The 25,410-nt window shown below is 41.6% G+C and overlaps 1 protein-coding gene across 1 annotated transcript; it reads right to left on the reverse strand.

Annotated features, from left to right (window-relative positions):
• Nucleotides 1–324: 324 nt before the first annotated feature.
• Nucleotides 325–24,111, reverse strand: rimkla (ribosomal modification protein rimK like family member A). The gene is made up of 5 exons (XM_088291070.1): nt 23,399–24,111; nt 13,160–13,390; nt 10,400–10,486; nt 8,196–8,399; nt 325–5,936 (listed from the first exon to the last, which is right to left on the reverse strand). Exons 1-5 carry the CDS (start codon nt 23,559–23,561, stop codon nt 5,434–5,436), a joined length of 1,188 nt encoding a protein of 395 aa, XP_088147196.1. The 5' UTR covers nt 23,562–24,111; the 3' UTR covers nt 325–5,433.
• Nucleotides 24,112–25,410: the final 1,299 nt, after the last annotated feature.

The following is a 25,410-nucleotide window of genomic DNA, read 5'->3' on the forward strand; positions in this document are numbered from 1 at the left end:
GGGACCATATAAATGTATTTTTATCAGCATTTTCTGAATCATTTTGTGATTTGTTAAAGACAAGAAAATTGTGGTGCGGACCCGCTGAGATATCCTTGACCCCCCACCAAGGGAAAAAAATTATTATTAACACATACGTTTTATGTAATATAGTGCAATTCTTCTTTTATGAAATGAGACAAAAGAAATGATATGGCAAATATTGTGTGAGTAATGAAAACGGTGTAAATCAACACTGCATATTTTCAGCAGGTGTTTTTTGATTTGAAAGGTTTGTGTATTAACAGTAGTCGGTTGATGACGTGAAAATATGAGGGACACACGTTTTGGTTCTGAATAATGACTTGTCTTTATTTTCATCTAAAAAAAAAAACCCAAAAAAACAAAACAAAAGAAAAACCAAGAGCGAACCATTCAGTGGTGCCCAAGTGCGGTCCTCGAGATTTCCTTCTGCAGCCTGTTTTCTATGTTTCCCTCTGGCAACATTCCGGATTCAAATGATCACGATCATTCTCAGGCTTCTGCAAAGCTTTTTAATGAGCTGATCATTTGAATCAAGTATGTTGGAGGAGGGAAACGTGAAACATACTGGATAGGTTCTCTCGAGAAACAGACTTGCGTACCTCTGATTTACACCATTTTTTAACAACTTTTGGGAGCCTTTTGTTGATCACTTTCAGATTGGTGGACAGTAATTAACGGTGAGGGCTTTTGCTTTATATCTCGTACCAGTGTAGCACTTCCCCACATCAAACGACCTTTAGCTTATCTTAAGTATTTTCTAGACGCTACACACCAACACAGAGCTCTCGCGTGTCACCCAAGCATAAACATTGCATTGTTGGAAAGCAAACAGTTCAATTCCGGATGTTATTAATTCCTCCCAATTATTTACATGTAATCATCCGGTCACTATGTACTTGCACTAGTACATACTCAATTATACAGCAAGCTTTTGGCATTCAGATTCATTTTGAGGAGACAATAAAACAAAATATTTCCTCATATTCCCTTTTTTTTTTCTCCTTTCTCTTTTTTGTGTTTGGGCCAAATACACACACGCATCTGTTGGAATGGAATCGTTTGCCTTGTGCTCTGCAGTGCATACTCCGTGTCCTTCGTACACGTAAGCCCTAAATGATTCATAAACTGGCTGCATTTTGAGTTCAAATGAATTAGAGCTGCTGGAATTGCCAAAAGAAAATGTAAAAGACGTCTGGAAGATGTTATGCATGAAACTGTTTTGTTTTTTTATATTTGGAAACACTCATGGCGTTGATGATTGTGATGAAAAATGGTTTGCACCATTCTGAAGTATCGTGATAACCTGTAGTTGAATTTAAAGCAGAGGTGGGTAAAGAAAAAATCAGGGCACCTCCCAAACTGTACAAAAATGCCCGAGACCTATAAAAATCAATCAAATTTATTGAAAGCATGCTATTGGGCCAATCGAAAAAAATTGTAATTTGACAAAGTAACTCAAAGGAGCCTCGGTCAGAAGCAGGCATCCAGTGATTAGCAACAGCTGGGCCATGGGGAGTTATTCTCCAAATACGCAAGACTCACGTGACACAATCAATCCCAAGACAGCGTAAGCCGTTATTTGGGAAATGACAGTTTCCCTCCATCCATTATCAAAGCCCCTTCGCCTCACAAGGGACGCGGGGGGTGCTGGAGCCTATCCCAGCTGTCTTCGGGCAGTAGGCGGGGGACACCCTGAACTGGTTGCCAGCCAATCAAAGACAAACAACCAGCCGCGCTCACACTCATACCTAAGGACAATTTAGAGTGTCCAATCAACCTGCAGTGCATGATTTTGGAATGTGGGAGGAAACCGGAATACCCGGAGAAAACCCATGCAGGCACGGGGAGAACATGCCAACTCCACACAGTAAGGATGGAGCCGGAACGGAACCCTGCACCTCAGAGCTATGAGGCCATTGTGCTAACCAGTCGTCCACCGTGCCACCCACCTCAGTTTCTAGTTTTATATAAAAATGTGCTATATGTTAAGGTTATTTTTGAAGAAAACGGGTGACATTAAGTGATAGAGATTTTTTTTTAATGTGGGCAAAGTTTGATGGTCATCTTAAGGATTTGCTATACACAGTACATTTTGCTCATTTCCAGTCTTCAGCAAATAAAAATGAACTTGCGCCAGCCCATGAATCACTTTGCCGTTGACTGTATTGAAATGTGGTTCGCAGAATATTCGATGAAGGATTAGCAATAACAATGATGTAAACAATGTGGAATGATATGGGCGATATTACAAATCCAAATCAAGGACGACAATGTGGAAAGAGTTGACGCATAAGGCCTCGACACCAATCAGCCGTCAGAAAATCGTTAGACTCCGTCTGTTTGGAGCAGCGAATGTCGGAGCTGTTGCTGTGTCTGGGGGGCATTTGGCCGATTCAACATGCAGAATCGGGTTGGGCTGTCGGGTAGCAAATGAGAAGTGATGAAAGCGGGCAAGCGATGAAAAAAGACTCCATTCCTCAAGAACTGAATCAATTTCACTCATTTTTCAAGTCTCCTCTATGGACATAACGGCTGGCTGCACAGAAGAGCGCAAAGACGAATTAATCACTCTCATTCAAGAAAGACTGCCATTATCGGAAATCACCGTGAAAGGCTACACTGTGACTATCGCGGCTGATGGCAATGAGCTACCACTTCTTACGCATGCGCGAGCTGAAGGTCCGGACTATTTGGCGTCCTGGTCGACTTTTGCGCTGTGTTCTACTGTCATTTTCCGGTCCGACATGCCGACTTCTAGGCCAACGCGACCGTTGGCCACGACGGCCGACGTCGGATTGATGTGTCGAGGCCTATATGCGTGCTGACACTCACTAATGGATGACGTCACAGTAGTGTGTGTGTGTGTGTGTGTCAGTGGAGGTACTGTGATTGCACTGAAAGCAGCAGGGTGGGGGATTAGAGTATGCTGCTTTTCCCGTTGTCTCGCGAGATGTGTATGGTTCTAAGCTTTGGCTACACTCCACACACTTCCTTCCGCCCACCCCCCCAAAAAAGAAAATTAAAAAAAAAATAAAATAAAAATAAATCAGGCTTCACAGCGGTTTCACTTTTAGTTTTGTTTTTACACATTAGTGCACACAAACCACTTGTTTTGTCTTTAAAAAATAGCATAAATTAGGAATAAAACAAGGAACAATACAGAAAAAGCAAAAGGGAAAAAGTGCATGTTAACCGTGGTATTCACCACATCATATGATACTTTTTCCTCATTGTTGCTTTTGTCATGTTTTTGTCTGTCTTTTTGGATATGTCTGGTATTTGAAGGTTGGATCCAGGCTGCTTCCCTGAGTTATCAACAAAACGCACAACAATGTCAACACCAAGGGCTACGTTAGTGGAACAAAGTCGGAATTTGATCGGCGCTGGGAACGGCCGCCTGGATGGCAGCAATAAGCTTTCGAAATCCCTGAAATATTCCTGGGGAAAAACAAACAAGACTGGAAAGCGTATTCTATTTTCTATTTGCTGTATATGATGCCTTTTCTTTTGTTTACAAAAATAATGACTAGAGAAAATGAAAGATTTTCCAACGCCTAAACAGCAATTACTACTAAAGGTAACATTTACAAAAGCACAACACAATACTAGAGGGAAGAACAGCAAGTGTGTGAAGTGCAGCATCCTGCTTGATATGTGTTGTATTTTTTTTTTTTGTTGTCAACAATTGTATGTAATTCTGTGGCAGTGAAAGGTCACATGTTTTGAGGTATATTTGCTTTTTGTCAGGACAAAAAAAACGGAAACAAATGCATCTGTTTATAATAAAGTGCTAGACACGAGGGAATTTTCCAAACTTGGCAGACTGCTGCTGCTGGCACGGCTAATTAAAAACACTACATACAAAAAAAAAAAACAAAGCTCTGCAAATGTTTTCAGACTTGCAACAAGCAAGAGGACTTAATGTAATACTTGAAGAAATGCTTATTGCGTCTTGGGCTTTATGTGTGAAGAATTGGTCTATCCGCACTTGCACTATGTTGAGTGAGTTCTTTTTGTGCTGAATTGAACGCTAGTGGAAAATCAACTTGGCCGGAGGTTCTAGTCTACAGAGCCCAAAGACATGACATGGGAGGCAGGGGGAATCTGTTATTTTGGCCATGATACATAACATGCTCCCAAAAAGCTCATTTGTGGCTCCAGGGCGACCAGGCCTTCTCTGCTGGCCCAAACACTATCACAGGCACTGAGCTACATTTACTAAAGAAATTATTTTTCCCATTTTGAAGCATTTGTCTTGGCTACCTTCCAGTATGTGTGTCATCTATATTTTTAGTCCAATAAGAGTTCAACAAGTCAATTATCCAAGCTTTTTTTGTTTACATTTGACATTACATTTCTTATGATTCCTAGATACGAAAGCAGGAAGTAGTTACCGTTCTGGTACGACATTTACTTGCTCACAATTAGATGCCGATGAAAATGACAATGCAAACGTGAGTAAGGAATTTGAATTAAAGACGATGAAATGAAAAGCCGACATCCAAACATACATCATGCACACCGTATTACCAGATTTCGGAGAAACTTAAAGGATTTTAAGTGCGCCTTATGGTTGAAATAAACGGTATTCACCAATGTTTGGGAACCTTTGGGAATTTTTCCAACTCCTGGTATAGCAGGTGAATCTATGGACCCAAGCCATACAAAAGGTGCATAGACCTTCCTCAGATTTCAGTTTTTGATAATATGACAATTAATTCTTCCGTGTAACTCATAAAATTGAACAAAAACAACTTTATTACTTAGAGTGGGCCAATAAAATTTTATGAATAAGGCTGGAGAATCGAGGCCAGAAGGCTAGCTAGAACGCGGCGGTAAGGCGGGGGGACTGACCGGCAAAAAAAGGTCAGGTCCCCAGCTCTGGGAATTTGCATTTTGGGCATAGGTTGAACGTAAGTTGCCATATTTGTCTGCACATTGTAGTCATTTGTGGCCACACATAAGCATTTTGTGCGCACGTTATAAATAGATATTGTGGCGACAGTTGATATGTTTCTCTTTTTTTCTCCCCCATGTCATGTCGGGCGCTTCGTACTATTTCTCTCCATAACACCTGAAAAAAAACGACACCAGTCTGCATTCCACCATATTTGACGCATGTCTAAGAAGGAACATCCCCTGGTAAAAACCGCAGGGCTTGGATTAACCCAAACTTTAAGACCATTCTCAAAAAGCCAAAGCCGAGAGAATATTTGAATTAGGCTTTAGGACTGAGGGGGAGTCAGGGGAGCAGCCTCAGATCTTTTGGAGGGAGTTAGTATGAGGATGAATTTCTGTTTTTGCATTCATCCGCATGTATTTGGAAAAGGAATGTGTGTATGTGTATGAATGCGTGTGTCTGTGTGCGTGTGTGCGTGCGTTTGCTGGTGCGTGCAGGCGGCTTGCATCTCACTCAGTCAATAGCTTGATCTCATTGGCGAGCAACGTGTTGAAGTTGTAGGCCGGGTCGGGGAGGACCGAGCCGGAGGCTTGGCAGGGTGGCGACTGGGACGGCTCGGCCAGCTCGGGGTCGCTCTCGCTGGAAGTGGAGCCCACACTCATGTTGCACACAGCCTCGGGCAAGGAACCCCCGACAGCGGGCACGGGGCACACCTCTGGCTCGCTGCTGGTCTCGCTGGTGCTCGACACCACCGACAGCAAGGACATCTTACGGGTGAGGCGGTTGGGGAGCATGGACAGGGCGTAGTCGGCGACGATGCCCGCCACGTCCATGCCGCACGCCTGGTCGAAGGCGATGAAGCCCACGTTGGCGTTGGCCTCGCACACCACAAAGGAGCCGTTGTTGAGCTGCAGGAGGTCGATGCCGCACACGTCCATGCCTAGGATGTTTGACACCTCGGTGGCCAGCTGCTTGCCCTGCTCACTCAGTGGGCACATCATCCCCACGCCACCTTGGTGACAGCAAACACACATTGTTGAGTTCATTCATCAGGTCCTCATTGAGCGAATGCACAACTTCCACAAAGTTCGGGATATTTGGCTTTTGGTTGAAATTTAAGGATGAATTAAAATGCACTACGACCTGTACAGATCTCTATACTTTTAAAATGGCATTTTTCACAACATTCTGTGCTCTAACAAGGAGCTGAAAATCACAACCTTTTTTTTTTTTGATTTCCAAGGACATCCACTTCTATGCTTTTCAGTTAGTCCTGTCGTCTTTATCTGAGTTGCATGACACTCAAAGCTCAGTTTCCACTTTTCTCAGAGAACATCCTGTTCATAGCCTCGCGATGGACGGGTACGGTACTCTTGATCAATCGTTCGGTGCCATCCTGGTCTCATGTCGTCAAAATGTCAACAGCATGATGGAGGACTGCACGAACGCATATTTAATTTGTTTGCCGTTCAATAGAAGACGACATCAAGACGCTGAAACAACAACTCACCATTTTATTTGAATAATCCTGACTGAGTAGCTCATGGAAGTTTGAAATGATATGGTACTCAAGACTCTCTCTCTCTCTGGCTTGGCTTTGCGGACGAAGATTCCATGAAGGGGGTTTCCCACGTTGACTGCAGGTGCGGCCACAGCGGCTGCAGTACAATGCCACGTCAGGTACGACTGCTGTGACTTCGCCATTTTTCCTTCTGTGGCGTTTATCCCTCAGGTTGTGGTACTAAAGACTAATATTAGATTAATTCAACAACCGTGTTTTGCTTTTTCTTTGACTTTTTTTTGTGTGATACGACGACAGAAGGGAACCAATGATAAACATATAACAGGAAATGAGTAATTTTTTTAAATTAACTGCTTTGTTGTAAGTAAGGAACATGACAAATTGTTGAAATTCGTTTATCTCATTAAGACTTCATGCATTACAATCACAATTGATTGTTTATTTCAGTCCTCTACAGAGCATGGATTGTCTTTAAAATGTGCATTCCAAACCATTAGACAATAGGACTGAAGAAAATTAAATGGAGGGTCATTTCAAACTTAAATTTAATGTCACCAGATCCGCATAGAGTCAATGAAATGTGTTGCATAAACACTAATAATCTGATGACGAATGCCCCAAATATGTCAGAGTGCATTATGATTCCAGCTGGACTCCCCACGCCATCGCTCTGTGCAGCTAAGAGGGAGTCACCCAGCATCTTGTGGGTAGATTCAAGCCAGCCTTGTTGGCTTTGCATCACAAAAAAAAAACATGTCATGGAGCCAGATGGATCATCATGCTTGATATGAGAATTGGAATGATAGTATGATTGAGTCTTTGATGAGAGACGGATGGTAAATAATTCGATTTATAAAAAAAAAAAAAAAGGAACCAGTCTTGTAGGATTTCAATCGTGAAAACAGAAAAAGTTCCCATGTCAGAGCCGGAGTAGGAGAGTGAGCAAAAATGCAATATCTTACCAGCTGAACAAGATGAGAACAAAAGGGGAATCTTTTTGATTCATTTTTTTTGTCAGAGAATTAAGTTGACTTGCAAAAAAGCACAGAGAGATGTCACGGCAGCGACTGGTTGTGTCCGCATGACACTGCTGAGAAAAATGTCACAATTGCACCCTAATCCGCTGAGGAAATACCGGAATGAAGAGGATTCTATGCAATCAAAAACAACGCATGGTTAATTTTTGTTGTTGGAACTTGTAATAGGAGAAGAGGATGCATGTCGGATTGGCTTCATGGAGTAAATTCAGCGATACTGAATCGCTAGCACAGCCTCTGCTGCTTGACTTCAGTCTTTTTTAGTTTTGGAGCACTGCAATTCAGGCTGATAAGCGAGAATTTGCGGCATGTGGATAAGTCATCCTCGCAGAATGCATTGCGCACCAGCAAGCCGTGAGACTTAAAACTCCTACACTTGTGGCGGAAGGCCACTCCAAACCCACTGAGTGCAACGTGTTGTTTTGTGTCCGAAAACCAATGCCTCAGGCTTTGATTCGCTGATTTCTCATGACAGCAGCTGTGCCGGTCACAAGTCGACAAAGTTAACAACACTATATCTGCCGACCAGCGCAGATGAGCTTTTGAGCTTGAAATTCTGTCTCGATTAAAAATGGACGGAACTAATGACAAGACGCAAGCCTGGCAGTGTTCGCTAAATACAGGTAAGAATTACCGTGAACTTCCGGTCCTGACTGGACTGGGACCGAATGACCGGTAAAAGCAGACCTCTATCGTGATCATTGCTGCCTACCTAGGGAGCAGTTGCTCTGCATACGTCCATCGGTGGAACAGCGAAGCATGGAGCCGATGACCCGGCCGCCCACCAGGACCACACGTACATCACGGCCATGTGACTCTTTGACATACTCCTGAAACAAGTAGGGGGTGTCGTGACGGATCAAGTGGCACAGGTCTGTCAGGTGGTGTTTATCCCGTGCCAGGAAGACTGCCTTGCCTGGGAAGGGGGGAAAAAAAAAAAAAGAGGACAAGATGCAATTACATTTTTATTTTATAACTTGCACACAAGAATGGAATAGACATTTGAGGAACTTAAATTGTGGTTTGATATCTTCCTCAAAGTCTTTGAGCTAAACCTGCTGAACAAGTCTTTGGTGAGTTCCCGTTCTCTAAAACATGTTTAGGCGGCTTTCGTGACGGGACAAACAAATGCTTCTCACAGAGGCAAGAAAACGTCGGTTTTAATTAGCACGTCTTCTTGCCAAGGCCTCTGACCCGCGAGTCCGAAAGCAGGAACAAATCATGTGATTGTGTATGCGCGCGTGTGTCTGTGCATGTGTACCTGGTGTCTAAGTGACAATCCAAATATGATGACGAGCCAGACCTTGACTAGCACAACTCACAGTGAAAGGCATGACGGTGCACTTCACGTGTAGAAAACAACGCAAGCAAGAAATCACTGGCATGATTGAGGGGGAACTCAAGCCTGATCATTTGGACAGGACACAAGTACAACTTCCTTCATTTTATTTTTTTTTTCATGTTGGACACAAGACGTCTTAAAATGAGACAAAACAGATCAACATCGATCTTTAGGAGAACCAGGCAGAAATCTCCCTCCCTTCCCTGTGCCCTGTGGATTTGCTTTGGCATTGCTCTGTAAATAATTGAGGTTTCACCTTGTTTAGGTGTGTCATCACCTCATTTCCCCTGGCAGCATTTTGGGAAAATGAGTCATGTCACATACGTTTGGAGCACGCTTGTGCCTATGATGACCAAGTGTGCCATGCTCTTTATTTTACTTTTTTCTGTTGTGCAAGGGGGGCTCTTGGATTGAATAACTGGTGGGAAAAGCGATCCCATTAATTATATAATAGCACATTGTCATGGACATTATTGACTGGATTTTTTTTTTTTGCAGTTCGATTATGAAAAAAAATATTAATTGCAATTATTTAGGTAAGATGCCACATATAATCGGACTTTAGTTGATAATCTTTACTTTCAATCTTAGTATGCAAACTAATTAATTCACATCTCAGCCATTTTATGGAATGACCACATTCAAACAATTGTCCGTCGAACTTTGCAGCAAGGCAAGGTAAGGCCAGCTACTCGTCAACAGTCAACCGGAGGGGATGAACAACAAACGCAATAAAAAGAAAAAAGTTGCGTTCTGACTAACGGTTGTTTTGTCCAACAATACACCATGATGGCAGGCCTGTCCCGCCAACTGCCGATTGTTGCTGCACACAATGTAAGAGCCAGTCAAGTGTCGATAACTATGAATACCAAAGGCCAAAGGGGTCAGTAGACATTGTGCTATTTTAGATGACGCCGTTATACGTAACGAACAAACTCTGAGCTGCAGCTTGTCAAGTAATTTAAGGAAAAATGGGTTCACTGGGACCAGTAATAATTAACCAAGCAGCAATAACAGGTTCACTACGGTTCCGTCTTTGTTGAAGCACCGACTGATTGAACACTCTGCCAATGGAGTCAATCCATGGCTAAAGTGAGCAGCCTGTGGCTAAAGACATCCCATCCTGAAATCGGATCTTGGAATTTTCAGCTGATTTGAATCGAGAAAAAGAATGGGTTAAAAAAAGGAATTTCCAGTATGGAAATGTTTCAATGTGGAAAGCGAAGGAACGCAACGGCGACTTGCAATGACGGCAAATTGAGCATTCCGCGTGGCAGAAAGAATAGAGCTGCATTTAACAAAACTAATTTCATACACCACCTGAAAAACGGATGTGCCCAAAAGAAAAAAAAAATACTTGGTTTGAACCACTGTTTCATTTTCCATATAAAAATGTTTGGATATTTTTGTTCAAAAGAAGAAAAAAAAAACAAAGACAATTTGGAGGAAGACTTTTTATCTCCTTAATATATTGCTGAGGTATCGGATTGAGTCTTGATCTCGGCATGTCCTCAAAATCAGGTGACTTAGACTCGGGTGCAGAAAAACTTTATTGGAAGAGCTCTGTGTCTTACCTCTGTGTCCTCGTGCGTTCTTCACCACCACTGGGTAGCCCAGCGGCTCTGCTTCGTCAATCATCTTTCGGAAGTTGTCATGTCCACCTGGGAAAGATCCACACGCAGACGCAGGCACACACAAGAACCATGTCATCAAAAAAGGAATGCACTGTGTCAAAAGGAGCTTCATGTGATAGAAAAGTTCATCAATTACAACTGACTGAGCCAGCAGGGGGAGGTGGCGGGGTGGGAATGAAACCTGTCGCTATGGCAACAGAAGTGACTCAAAACAGCAGTTTTGTACCACTCCTAGATGGATGAGATTGGAAGTGAGCGGCTGTTGAAGCGGGCTAAAACAAGTCACCGCCATGCTTCTGCTTTCAGTGCATTTGCTCACAAGGCTAAAATATGTCAAGATAAAATGAGTTAAGGCTATCAAAACATAAGAGTGAATTGCTAAGATTACTAAATATACCGTAGACCCAGTGTTTAATTCTCTCCTTGTTTTCGCATGGCTCACTGCTCAAATCTGGCATCCATTCAAGCGAACAGATGTGATCGACTTGGTCACATGGTATTTTCCAGACACACTGATTCACATGCTTTCCACCAGAGCGAGAGCGAGGGAGATAGAAAGCAGGGAGAGGAGCAGGGGGCTAGCTTATTTTGTTTTGAAAAGTCACGAGGGGACAGAGGGTCAGGCAGCAGGACTGTTACATAAGCTCTGTATCCACTCGGCATGGATTGCCTGGACTACACCGAAGAGAGACCAATGGAATGTAGGCCAAACATCACCCTCTTTCTCTCACTCTCTTCCGGCCTGAATGACTGTTGTGTTCTTGTCAAATTTGAGGTTTGCTTTATTTATTTTTTTCTACAATGAATTATGGGGCTTGTGCTCTTGGGTAATTTTTTTTTTTTTCAAATGAATATAGAGTAATACAAATAAAGTCAGTAAAGCATAACTCAGTCCATAAATGAGAAAGCATTGCCCAAAGTTCAAATCGTTCATTATTTTAAGAACTGTGTTTTCGTAAACATCTCAGATGATGATGTTTCTTACGGTTCTGTTTTCTTTTGCAATAACTAATAAAAACACAAATTCGAAATGGACATTTGACCTAAATGTACTTGATCAACTGGCAGTGATTGCCAAAGTGTGGTAGGAGTTCTACGACTGATTCCTTCAGTTATATTCAACTTTCATATTCGATAAGTTAGCATTTAATCTTTAAGAATTGTTTGTTTAAAATTCAATTGTATTCAACATGTAAATTTGCATTTTACTCTTTAGAAATTGTCTTATTTTCTTGTACTATTGTAAGCTTAGGAATATATGCTCTCTTGTATTTGTCAACTACATTTTTTTGGGAAAAGTCTTGGTCAAATTTGGTTTGGTCATGAAAGTAAAAAAAAAAAACAAACAAACTGATTAATTATGGCCAGCATATGGCAGCATTGGAACTCGGTTTGGAGGTGCAAACCGTGCATCGCAACAATGTGCAAACACCTAAAACGTGGCGGACACTTTGAAATGTGACCAATAAAAGCAACTTATGATTGCTCAAAGTGTTTGTCATGCTAAATCTAGTACAAAGAGTGTCAATTAAGAGAGAAAAGATGATGGAGATTATTTTAAAGTAGAGGCGATGGTGTAAGGTACGCACATATACATGCGCGCACACACACTACTAAATACTACATCTATGACATATTTAAAATCGTGCAAATAGTTGGTAAAGTTTGTCAAATGTTAAATTGTGACAATGCTGATTCATTGTAAATACGCATTTTCATTGTTGTTGGTATTTTACAGACGAAAAGGCCTGTTCACATGTTTGAGGCATCACTAAAGCAAAGATTATAGGAATTAAAAACACTGTTGTGTATAAAATGTCTTTTCACAAAAAGCTAGATTTCTGAGTTTTTGGGAGATTCCAAAACGGACGATTTGGGAAACCAATCCATGTTTTACTACTGATTACTTAAAAAAATTAACGAGATTGAAACAACTCCATTCACATGGAGAGCTAATTCTTTTATGGTGTGCGAAAAGTTTGAGAAGCACTGAACTTTGGGATAGGAGAGTGTCTAGCTTCTAAACTCCTATTTGGACACTCCTGTTATATAATACTTTGCTTTTTTTTTTTTTTTTAAATAGCGCTTTCACAAGAGCAGCAGCTGTTGTATCGAAAAGCGGAGCAATAGCAGAAACATTTGTGGATGCAGTTCAACTTCCCACAGTTGCCACGTTTTTCTTATGATCACTGGAATTGAATGAATCGCACCTTTGCTGGTTGCAGTCACCTTGTGCACGCCATCCAACTCAAATACAAATACAGTACATTGATTGAAGCGGGGATGGCAATTCCCTCACATATTGCGTTGCAATATCGAGGGATGCCGTCACTGCACTGATTGGATGCTCTGCAAGTGTTATGAGGTGCCACATATTGCTTTGCCGTCCTGGAACTCGCCTTTAATCTTCTTACAAGGAAAAGTCTAATCTGTGGCAGTCAATAAGTGCTTCAACTGACAATACTTGTTTATAATGAGCAATGATGCTCCTACTTTGCACGATGATGACGAGCAGAATCAAATCAGATTGGAGTCAAGTCTAAAGGTCTTGTAACAGATATTTACATCATCTTGCATAATTTATTCTGAAAACATACTACGCACATTTGAAAAGATGTTCCACACAATAATACATTAAAATAACCAAATAAGTAGCACAGTGCTTCAAAACTACGGGAATCACACGGATGCAAAACCTACCATAGGAGAAGGTGTCAGGCAGAGGTATGCCGTGGCCAGCGAGCTCTTGAAAGGTCCAGAACTTGTTGACACAGTTGAGTATGGCCTGAGGACGGTTGATCAGCCGACAGCCCATCTTCTCCAGGTGGCGCAGCACGGTGATGTCGCTGTCTGACTGCACCCATGGCGTGGGCACACGTACCACCACCACCTGTGGATAAGATGTCACCGTTTCTTGGTCCACCTGCAGGCCTGCGGGGTAAGAGATGAGCTATCGTCATTTGCTCAAGAAAACGTCTGCAGGCATTTTTACAAGAGAAATTCAACTCTTAAGGTTCCTCCATTGTGGTTTGCGCTTGTTATTGTTTTGGAAAAGCATGAAAGCACGATCAACATCTGTTTTGGCTTCTCTTAACTTGCCACGTTTAAGAAAGAGAGAGAGTGAGTTGTATAAGGGACTGGTGAGGTTTTGTGGAAGCCATCACCTCCTGGTGGAAAATGTAACCTTTTGTTGGCAGAAGCAGTATGCGAACACTCCACAGTCATCCCTGCCACACAGCTCGAGCTGCCAGTTGGCAGGGTTAAGGATGAGGAAGCGCCACTCGGTTACAAGGCGAGCAGTGTTAAGCTGTTTGGAGCCAGCCGTGGCTGATGATATGATTAGCGACAAGCTGTCCTTCAGCATCTTCTATCCTGTTGCGTTGCCAGATCCTTTCTGAGAGCTGGGCAGAAACATTTTGACTGAAATCCTGACAGCATAGCCGTATGTTTTCATTTGTTTGTTCAGGTCAGTGAAAGCTTTAACAGATTCAAATTGATTGTCTGGCCTAACAAGCCAGCTGGTTTAGTGTGACAGCAACACACTGGACGCAGACTCTATTGTGTAACGCATCACACGTCTGACGATGAAAAAAATGTAGGCATGGACAAGGGCCGACTGTTTGGGTCAGTGTCAACAAACAAATGCCTCATATTGGGGGCTTTTCAATGAGTTTAGGGACTAGATTTGGAGGAAAGGAAGGAACCACATCAGACAGATGTTAGGGAATATGATGCAACTCAGACGACTTAATTTCAAACCTTGTGTACACACAACTGGGTTGTAATTGTCAATAGCCAGCAAAATAGTTCCCATATGGCTCGGATTAAATTTCACAAGGTTTTAGAACTCCTCTTAAGGCAAGAAGTGGATTCTTTAATGACGTTGGCCCATGTGACACATCACAGATAACTATGTCTGTCCTTTCCAATGTGACTATTGAATGCCCCAATGTCTTTGCGCACGAAACCAGAAATTTAACTATTGACAAAAAGGGGATGTTGTAGGGGAGTACATTTTATTGCTTTGAGGATGCATAATTTTAGAAGGTATGTTCATTATGTTCACCTTTCTCCAAATCTGAAAATCGTCGTGGTTCGTAAAAACAGACCAATTTTTTTATTTTTTTTTTATTTTCACATTCATGCAATATCGGTAACACGGAAACGCCATTCACGTAAAAATAAGAAAAATGAAGAAAAAAAATGGACATAGCACACAAGACAGCAACAAAATGTAACATATGTCACGTGTCATCAAAGGTTGTGTAATATTAGTTATATTATGCAAAAGTTGACTTTTATCTCCACTTGTGCGACAGTTTAATGATTTCAAAAAGGTTTTCGACACGGTTAATAACATTTTCATGATTTTGCCAGTTTTATGTACAAAAAGGGAAGTGAGGTCCTTTTGGCTTTTTTAAGGACATACAATTCCGGCCGAGTTGATACTATGTTGACGTGAAATTATCTATTTTTTCATTTTGCCATTCACATCTGCATAGATCAGATTTCTTATTCATTCACAGGTGCTACGTATAATACTGCTCTCGTTCAGCCCAGTTTTATTGCGTCTTTTAAACACTGTATGCACGAGGGTATTTTGGATATTATCTTGTGTAACTCTGTAAATAACCCATTGTGGAACTAAGGCTCATTTTATATGTTATTGAGGGCAATTGTGTGCACAGTCAGACTACTGAGAAAGCAGCAGCAGGGAAAGGTCAAGGATGTCTTGTGGTCCTAACACACGGGAGGGGACGAGTGTTGCATGTGAAAGTGTGTGTAAGCCATAAAAACAGCTCCCACCCTCCTTTTTTCCCCCTCCTTCACAAAATCTGTACACAAGCAAAAGGATTCATGGTCGACTCTATTCAACATGCTCACACACTGCTGCGATTGTGCTGGCACACAGAGCAATGCGATTGGTGCTACAGTGGGAAGTGAAGAGAGGTGGTATCATGGTGTCGGACAGACACTGCTCTGTGTTTACTGTGCTTTTCTCTTTTTACAAAAGAACTGTGTCGAGACCAATGAGGCAGACCATTGATTATGTTTTTTTTTTAATTATTCATGCAAAGGATCATTTGAATGGCATTGGATGCTGTGTGACTACTGCAAAGAATTAATGGATGCATGAGATGTCAAGTAATTGAGAACATGTTTGAGTCACCACATCAAAATTCTGGATGTGCTTTTAGTGATGTGGATTTTTTTTTTTTTATTGTTATGTTGATGTGGTCCACAGGACTGTACTTAGATGTTGTTCATAACAAGTGCCGTGCGCATTACATTGCAAGACCATAATATCCACAAATTCACCCCAAGATCTTTCCCTTTCATTTAGCTGGATTGGGGGAGACAAAAATTAAGGGTGCTGTGCCAAGAAAGCCGACAAGTACCACATTTTCACAAACAGCTTATGTCACATTGCCTGCTTTCAAAGAGTGCGCTTCGTTGATCAACTGTCACAATTATGATTTCACCCTTGGAACAAAACAGTACAACCATCATTGAAAAATAAGGAGAAACATTGTAAAATATAATCATGTGCCTTGATGTAAAATTGCAAAATCGCTTTTGAAGACTTAAGAAGGAAAATGCTCCATTAATGCAGAGGGAAAAATATAAATTAAATTTAGCTATTGCTAAATGTTGCAGTAGAATCACGAGATGAAACTGATTACACACCCATACTGAACTAACTGCATTAACGCAAAAGTCATCTTGAATGCCAACCACTCATGAATATGCATATAATGTATTTCGTCTTTTGGATATTCATTAAGGACAAAAACTCTCTGTGATGCTGTCAAAGGCAATTGCATGCAAAATGTGCAGATTGCAAAACTTTAGACTTGCCAGATCTTAGAGGACTCGAACATCCTGGGGCACGGGTTGCTGGGATGCAGATGGCCTTGCTTATGAACAAGCCAACAACTCGGGCTGCGGCTTTCAACAATGTGACTCACAGACAGCTACAAGATCTTGTTTTCATTTGGTGCTGCGTGTCATTTGCTATACACTGCTGGGTTGTACTTTATACTCATCACCGTTGGGTATTTCCTGATGAAACGTCGCTGTGGTGTAAAATACGGTAAATCCAAATGAGCGTGAGAGAGCATCAAGGCACAACCAATAACGTCTACTTTCACAGTAACAAACTATTTCATTCTAGCATCATTGGGTGACCTCCATTTTTTTCGGATATCAAAACAAATTCTCCCTTGGAAAATCTAAATTGACTTAATCAATTCCTTGAGAGGAATTCAAGAACATTCTATGTGCCTCCACTAGTCCAAACACAGCATTCCGGGTAATAATGATTCATAGAATAAGAATAAAACTGATTAAACTACCTGTTTTCCGCCATCTTAGGTGGCTGACATTTTGGTTTTGTGGACTTCTCATCAAAGGGGGCCACTCTGAGTAACAAATAGATCTTCATTAAAGCTTATGTAATATTAAAGTTGCTGATGCATTTGTCATCAATTCCTAGCTGGACCGCCCCTCGAATGGCCCTGCAAGCAAATCATAAGATGTGAAATGCCTCTCGCTCGGTTGAATACTGTACTGGGTTTGTCTGCGCGTGTCTTGAGGAAAATCATTCATCACCAAATGTAAAAGGTATGCGCACATATATTTTCATGGGTCCTCCTGGCATCAAATTGAAACGATTAACAGGAAAGAGAAACTTTGTGGCCAGAGAGAGATAAACCTTGAGCTGGCAAGATGTCAATGTGTTATCAGTGGCTGCATTGTGACCAAGCCTAAAACGAATATAAAGTTTTAGTAGATTAGGATGGTTAAATTGTGGAAACCGGTACAAGGGCTGACATACGTTGCTCGATTAATTGATATTACACATAACTGAAAAGGTAATTATTCACAGGAATTCAAACGTGGAATAAATGTGTTGGTTGAGTGTATGTTGTGTACACACTGTAGAAAATTAGTCACGCTGAATTTCGCAAATAAATAAAACACAACATATCCATTAACATCTACATGCCAATTCCTGCACCCTACTCGAATTCCTGGAACGTTGCATCATCTGCATCAGCTGCGGTGCCTGCTCCGCTCTTTAATCCGATCAAGTTTGATCAAGTTCTGCGATACTGTGTTTGCTGTAATAATTTTGCTTTTTCCTGATCAGAAGTTTTTGAGAGAAAAATGGGCCATCTTGGGGAGAAGATCCCTTTAATTAATATATTCACTAATTTTTATTAATTTATGCATTCCATAATTGGTTGAGTTATTGTAAATTAGAAAAATGCAAAATGAACCATTTTACATTACACATACTTTAAAAAAAAATCTGTAATTAAATAAATAGTTGCTTAATTTAATTGAAATTCAAATTCAAAATGAGTATTATTGTTTTATTTTTAAAATAAGCCATTTTGCATCGTCTAAATGCACATTTCTACCTCATCTTTGAATGACTTGGCCCATCTATCAGATTTAATAATCAAACATGGCCTTGTGGCGACAATATTTTGCCCATCCTTGATGAAAGTCCATGTTACGGGTGTGAGGGGAGGATAAATATTACCTTAATGCAAAAGCTGCATGTGAAGCATGTTCAGGGATAAAGTAAGATTCCTCCAAGGCAGCATGCCTAATCCATCCATGGACTGTTAATCTGTGACGTCAGGGCTCAGGAGACATTTGCTGTGTGCGCCTGCACGGATTACAGGTAACTGCCCTGCTCCACTTGTGTGCATGCATACAGGTCTAGACAGTGCTCCACTTAGCTGTGAATAGCATTACCCGACCTAAACTGATCCACAATTAGCTTTGCCAAATAGTTTATGTTGTTTGCGCTCTACTTCCAGTCTTTCACGTTTTTGATGTTTGATACCAGGTGTTCTTTCAAGGATATGCCTTGTAATTATTGGAAAGACACCCATCATCAGTAAAAATAATACTGAATGGTTTTCCGACTACCATAACGTACACCACCTTAAAAAAGGAATGTTAATCAGGTCATGGCTAATTTATCCATCCAATTTGGACCAACGTGCATCAATTTGATTCCGTTCAACAAAACTAGACATTTATAGTAAATCATTGATTGGTTGGATTTATCTAAACGCTTAAATACCATATCCAAAAATGTGCTATTGCCAGCGGTGAAACTTGAAAAGGAGGAACACCAACCATTTCAGGATGGTGGTCAACCTCTGATTTGTTCAGCTTTCAAAACAATTTTCCTCATAGAAAAATCAGTGCGATCCCAAAAAATTTTCTTATTACTTATTGGTAGAGGAAATGCTTGAAGTCTAATACATGTGCCTGTGCCAGCCTCTCACTTTCAAAATATTGAGTGTGCTAATAAAAAAAAAAAAAAATGCTAACATGCTGTAAAATAGTTAACCACGCACTTTTCTTAACCACTGATGACAAATATACATTAGCATTTTTGTCTAGTAGCTAGTCTGACAATGGCTAACACGGCAGCATACATTTCTGAAAACCTATTTGGACACGCCATTGGACAATGTTCGGTTCAAAATTTTCTCCCAAGTGTCAGTCGGTGCTAACGGCAGCAGACATCATTAATGTGTTAATTGAGATACATTCACATCTCGCATCAGATGACACTAGACCACTTTGCATTGTGCTGATGAATTCCATGCGTGTGTGTTGGGTGGGATCCGACAGTCACCATCACATGATAGAGCACAAGTCAGGGCTCTGAAATGTGGTTTCATAACCATAATACATCCGCATATTAGGGGGTTGGCATTCGCAAATTGACTGATTTTTTTGGGGGGGGACCTCTCCTCAGGTACTCGTGAATAAAAAAAAAAAGCCTTTATTATAAAATTTTCTGTAACCTGGTAAATTAAGTTTGAGAATGGTTCTTTTCAAGGCAAAATATTGCCGGCACTATTTATGAAGCGGTGTCAACAACCTCAAGGAGACATTTTGGCGATCTATACTTGAGTGGAGTCGTTATTTTTCAGCCTACATCTACTTCTACTTCCTTACATTTTTATGTGAATGTCTGCACTTTTTACTATTTAATCACACAAAAAAAAGCCTCATTACTATTTCCGTTGGATTGTGTTCATTCCATGTCTTCGTTGGTCAAGCTCAATCTAGATAAATCACGCCAGGATTGATTATGTAATTTTTATTGTGGTCGCAACTTGGATGAGAAGTATAGACAGATATCATTGTGACCACTCGGTCGGTTTGTATGTGATGCAAACACAAATGAATAAATCAATCACCACTCGCCACACTCAAACTACTGCAGATGTACGTAAAGCTTTACCGCTAAGATGGCCGTCTCCCATCCGAGGAGGTTCGCAGCCTGAAAAGCCAACCAACCATCACACATCTCTTGGAGGAATTTGTCTAAAACAACTCATTCCAACTGAACATTTATTATCAAGGCGTGTCGAGGATGTGAGACTTAGACTTCACACAAATGTTACACAAATAATATGAGTTTTGTTTATTCCTACAAGCAATGTCTAGTAGTATCCTAGCGCTAGTTAGTAGTTGATTAATGAGACACGCAATGGTTTGCTGGCAAGCAACAGTCTGCGATTCACTGTTGCAAGCCCAATTGGTAGGCTGTGCGTGATAATTGAAATTTTGCTAAATCAATTATTGTAAAGCTGTTGCGTGTACTGGCCATTTAACTGAGAGTTCTACTAAGAAAGAGAGAGCGAGTGAGAGAGGACAGTAACATCGGAACACAAACCATTGTCGAGCCGGCGGCCACCTGGCCTCATAGATGTTACTCCTGTGTGTGCTTTGCTGTGCAGCAAAAGGTGTTAGACCAGAAAGCACAGATACGGTCATTCTACATCATCCAAATTTGAATTGTTGACATACGGACATAAAGATACTGTACATTGTGTATGTACGAGCTTAGCTCTAAGCTTTCTCAGGACATTAAAGCGACCGCAAATGGACTGCTCTGTTAGTCTTAGAAGACCTTTTGCCTCTTATCTGAGTCAGCGTCATCACTTCACGCAGCAAGGCACAATTAAGCATGGAATGGAACCATGCTTTTGGAGGACACAAATATAAAAAAAAAAATGAACTCCTTACGCACTTCAACCAAACAGTTAATGCTGTGAGGAAAAAAAAATATCAACTACGCGTGTATTTTTGTGATCGGTGTTGTAGTGGCGACTTGTGTTGAAATCATTCAATGGGTGACAGCAACTCAGCAAAGTAAGCAGATTTATTTTGAACATATAATTAGCTTCCTATTTTAACTGAAAGAGAACATTTTCTTGGCTCCTGGTGAGAAGCCAGGAAACTCTATTATTCATCTTAGGGTCTCTGTCATCTTGTGGTTAGCAGGTTACAAGGAGTGCACCGATACATCGGCTGGGATTGGAATCGGCGCCGATATCCGAAATTTACGAGTTCAGTGATGGGCTGATAGATCCCTGAAAGAAAGAAATATATTCCCCACTGAGCTCATCTTCCTCCACACAGGTCTGATGAAGCTACTGTCCTCTTCACCGTGAGATGACTAATAGGCTTTTCATTCTTACTTGAGAGAATCACTTTGTGTGTAATTAAAACTACCCATTTGTATTGTTTCGCAGATATTATTCAATGTTTTATAATAATTTCAACATCGAAGGTGCATGATGTGGGTTATGAAAAAAAATCTGGATCAGCAAAATCCATGATCGAGGTCAGGTATTTTAAAGATTGGGGATCGGCCAGAAAATAGTGTCGTTGTCACATTAAAAGCCGCAGAGTTCAAAACGTGGGGAATAAAAAGACGTGGCTTAGACTTCAGGAAGTTAAGGTACTTTAAAAAAATAAATAAAATAAAGCAGATTTGAATTTATGGCTTTGATGTATTTTTAAAGGAAAACATTTACTGTAATTATAATTGGACTACTGACATAAGGAAAGGTTAGTGATAGTGTGTCAGGCGATAAAGACCTTATTTTGCAACCCAAGCCATGGAGCCACACGTGGTCGCATGAGTCATCAAAAAGCATGATGGCAGCTTGGAGGGGGTAAAAGAGGCTTATTCTGGAAGTCAACAACTAGTTAATGTGTTAGTCCCTGGTAGATATTCGACAACCTTTTTCCCATTGGATTTTGTGGGAGTGAGGGTGTGGGCGCGGTTCGCAGGGAGTCCCAGGTGTGTCATCGTTTTACGGTTGCCTGAATACGAGAGGGGGTTTAGTTAAAGTGCGTGTGACAGCTCATTTCCTACTGCTCCTTGGTTCTTACATTAGATTGTATTTACACTTGCATATTAAAGAATAAAGTCCAGTTTTTGTTTCAATATATTTAAAAAAAATTCCTCATGAGACTGAGGGCTGAAACTAGTAGCTGTCTCCTAGTGTGGACTAAAAGGGGGGGGGCAATGGGGACATGTCAGTATTTTGAGGGGAATTGTGTGAACTATGAAGTAGTTCATTTTTGGAACACTGAACTTAGCAGTTTTTTTTTCATAACAACTGAACAGGTTGATTGAAAAAAAGGGAACTGAACTTTGAAACTAGTTCACTTAGAAAATGCACGTTCCCAACATGGCTGGGAGGGAAAATAATCTTGTGTTTGCCCCTTTTCCGGCATGATTTTTCACAGCAAAACAAATATTGTAAAGCAGTGTGAATTTCAACAACACGAAGCACAGCAAAATTACACTTCATTCTGATTTAATTAATAAAGGCCTTTGTTCCAAGTCATGGCCAGAAAAAAAATCTAATTAGCTACAGCCAACATCCCCTCGGTGACGAGGTGCTGGGAAAAGTAGGTTAGGCGGTCACACATTTGCTTTCATTCCGCTTCCTTTCTAGCAGGCGTACAGGGCTAGCCCACAAAGCAAACGCCCCCCCAGATGACAACTGTCAAGGGTGATTCTAGGTGGTGGCGACAGGGTGGCCATGGCCACCCCTTGTCAATCTCTGGCCATCACCCAAAGGTAAGATTTTGCTCCGTGTTTTTCAGATGGAAGCAATACTCTTAGACACCTTGATTAAATTTACAATAACTGCATATTTATAGAGTAAAAATAAAATTGATCTGAATGCAAATGAAGGAAAGAGCATTTGCAGTTTCATGAAATAAATTGCATACATATAACAATGTCGCACTATAAAAAGTTGCACGTAAAAAGCAACGTTTAAAATTGTGGATAGATTTTCACGTCATTGTGCTTTTTAGATTTGATTAGTGGTCGTGGGCATGTCAATTCGTCAATCACTATGACGTTATTATGAGTCATCAGCGACAGCCAATCAGCGTTTGAACATTAATACCTGTACTATGTTTTTATATTATGTTTTGTTCTTTATTTGGCCACATTTCAGCTTGCGAAGCACCTGCGTGTGACATAATATGTTCTCAATGCTGATTTACTGTCGCCGACGAGGGTCAAGCTGGGCTTACTTGGGCCAGTCTAAAATGATGCAATGTTGACGGAAGGGTTGATGTGCCTACCACTAGTAACTAGAATTAATGAGCATTCGATCCTGGCACGCAAAATGACACCAGCCGTGGTTAACAACTTAAGTGTGTGAGATAGTAGTGGACTTTATGATACATTAAAGCTAAGCAAGGACAAAGAAATTGTATCTTATAAATTGGGCTCAGCATAAAGTTGATTTTTACTTGGACTTGCTCCTGCTTGTATTAGGAGGGTCGGCAAGGTTCTGTATCTGTATGCATATTATTTCAAGAAAACCTGAATGTGGATGGAATGATAAGTGGTTACAGAAGTTATTACAAGGACGAGAATTCTGTGTGTGTGTGTGCGTCGGTGTATGGCCGCCCCTCAGTGAGGTTTAATGTTATCCTGGCCACCCCACTGCAAAATCTCTGGCTACGCCCCTGACAATCGTTAGCCATTAGCATCGAGAAGCACTGAAGTAACGCTTGAAACAATCGCAACCAAACCAAACAGTTCGTGCATCAATGTTGTGTTGTGACTGCATTTACCTAATTGTCCCTCGCTGATGGTGAGCACGATCTGATCCATGAGAAGAGAACGGAATTCCACATCCTCGTCGGCACAGCGCTCCTTCAATGCCCGGAGGATCTGAATTTGGGGATACTCCTGGCTGATACGTCGGTCGGTCACGAACCAAAGGCGGGAGCACATTACGGAAGGCTCGTGGTCTCCCCCCCTCCCCTCCCCAATTAAAAGTGAGCCCAAAAGAGTTGTAGCCGCTGCGCGGATAGGGAGGGAGGAGGGGGGAAGGGACGCCGGGGGTAGGGCAGCTGTGAAAAATAGCACCGGGATGCTCACACAATGGAGCTCTGGCGCGGCTAGCCACGACCAACCAGCTAGGATGAAGACTCTTTATCACCTTTGTTTCCTTTCATTTGCAGCCATTCAGCAGCGCCAAGACGGCAAATAGTGTCCGCCTAAAGTTGTCCTTTTAACCGAGCTACGGCCTTGTGGCACGGAACAATCTCGCTACACGGTGTCTCCGGAACCTAAGCCGAGCGATGAACTTTCCCCGAAAACGTTGGTCGGATACCCCTTCCGGGCTGGCCTCCTCGGTGCTCCGTGGGCTGCTGTCCACACAATGCTGGTGCTGAATTGCGCACGCTGCTATATTGTAGTGTAAGGAAGTCGAACGCGAGATGTATACAACTCAGCTTCTCCTCGTGCACAACCAGGGATGGTCTCAAAATAAATATGATGAGGAGGGTGTCAACCAATCACAAGCCGCAGCCAGCATCCTTGGTTAACAGTACGCGGGGAGTGTGGGCGTGGTAATGCAATTTTGCACCAATGAGATGCTTCTACGTCACAAGGAGGCCAGGCCTAGTTGATGGCGCGCAGCGTTAAGGCGTCAATCAGTGCGTGAAGGCTCCGGCGCGCGCTCCTCCTCCAGAACCGGTTCAGACCAGTCGGTCACGCCAGGATTTAACGAACGAATCGACGATTCCTCCGCCGCTGCAGGCCGGAAATCAAAACACCGTCAATGTAATGCGCATTGTCGTTGTCTTATATGTTCAAGCCAAGAATTTCTCGTCATTTTATTAAGTAAGCGTCTGCATGCAAGCATGAGTGGAACGCAAAAATAGGCGTAACTTCGAGATGGAATTGTTTTCATCGACCGTTAACGCCCAAAACACAGTAGCTACGGAAAATCGTAAAGGTCAAAGCGTCCAAAACGGGATTCTGCTGACCAATAGCCAGCGTGGAGGATCCCGGGGAGCTGCCAAGGCATGCGCATTCCTTCCTGACACAAAATAAAATCTGCTGCAGGTGCAGCATCCATTCGTCTTTGTTGCGTCATCTAAATAACGACATTGTATAGAGCCTATATTTTTTTCTATTGGACCAATAAAACATGTTTTGGTTGTATTTGGAGACCGAGTGGTATGCACAACAGCGATGCAAAAACAAAAAGCATGCTAATCATACGTTTTCCTATAAAGTGCATCGAACATCTCATTTCAAAGCGCCTCCAGCCTCCTTTGTTTACCGGCCGCTCCAACCACAGATTTTGCAACAGTTTCTTTCAGACGACAGCGTCATCTAGTGGTCGTTTTCCAATTCACAACAGATGCATGCTACAGTGAGTGTCTTAAAAAAGTATTTACCCTCTTACCAAATACTTACCTTTTGCATAGTTTTACGACCTTGAGATCATCAAACATGCGTAAATGTTAAAAAAAAAGTACACAAAAACTACAATATTTAAGTAAGGATTTTATTTTTTGAGGAACAACAACAAACAATATTCAAAACTACCTGGACCTGCATGAAAAAGTATTTTATCCAAAGTATTTTATCCCTCAACAGAAACGACTGAAGTCAAGCGTTTTCTGTAACGGGAAATTAGTCTTTCACATCTTTGTGGAGATATTTTGGCCCACTCTTCCTTCCAAAATTGCATTAATTCAGCAACACTGGAGGGTTTTATGCATGAATGGCCTTTTTTTATGGTCATACCACAGCATTTAATTTTGACTTTTAATTTTTAAAGCCATTC

This window comes from Idiotropiscis lumnitzeri, chromosome 3 (assembly GCF_059441095.1).
Source record: "Idiotropiscis lumnitzeri isolate Australia: NSW breed Sydney's pygmy pipehorse chromosome 3, RoL_Ilum_1.0, whole genome shotgun sequence".
NCBI classification, from domain to species: domain Eukaryota; kingdom Metazoa; phylum Chordata; class Actinopteri; order Syngnathiformes; family Syngnathidae; genus Idiotropiscis; species Idiotropiscis lumnitzeri.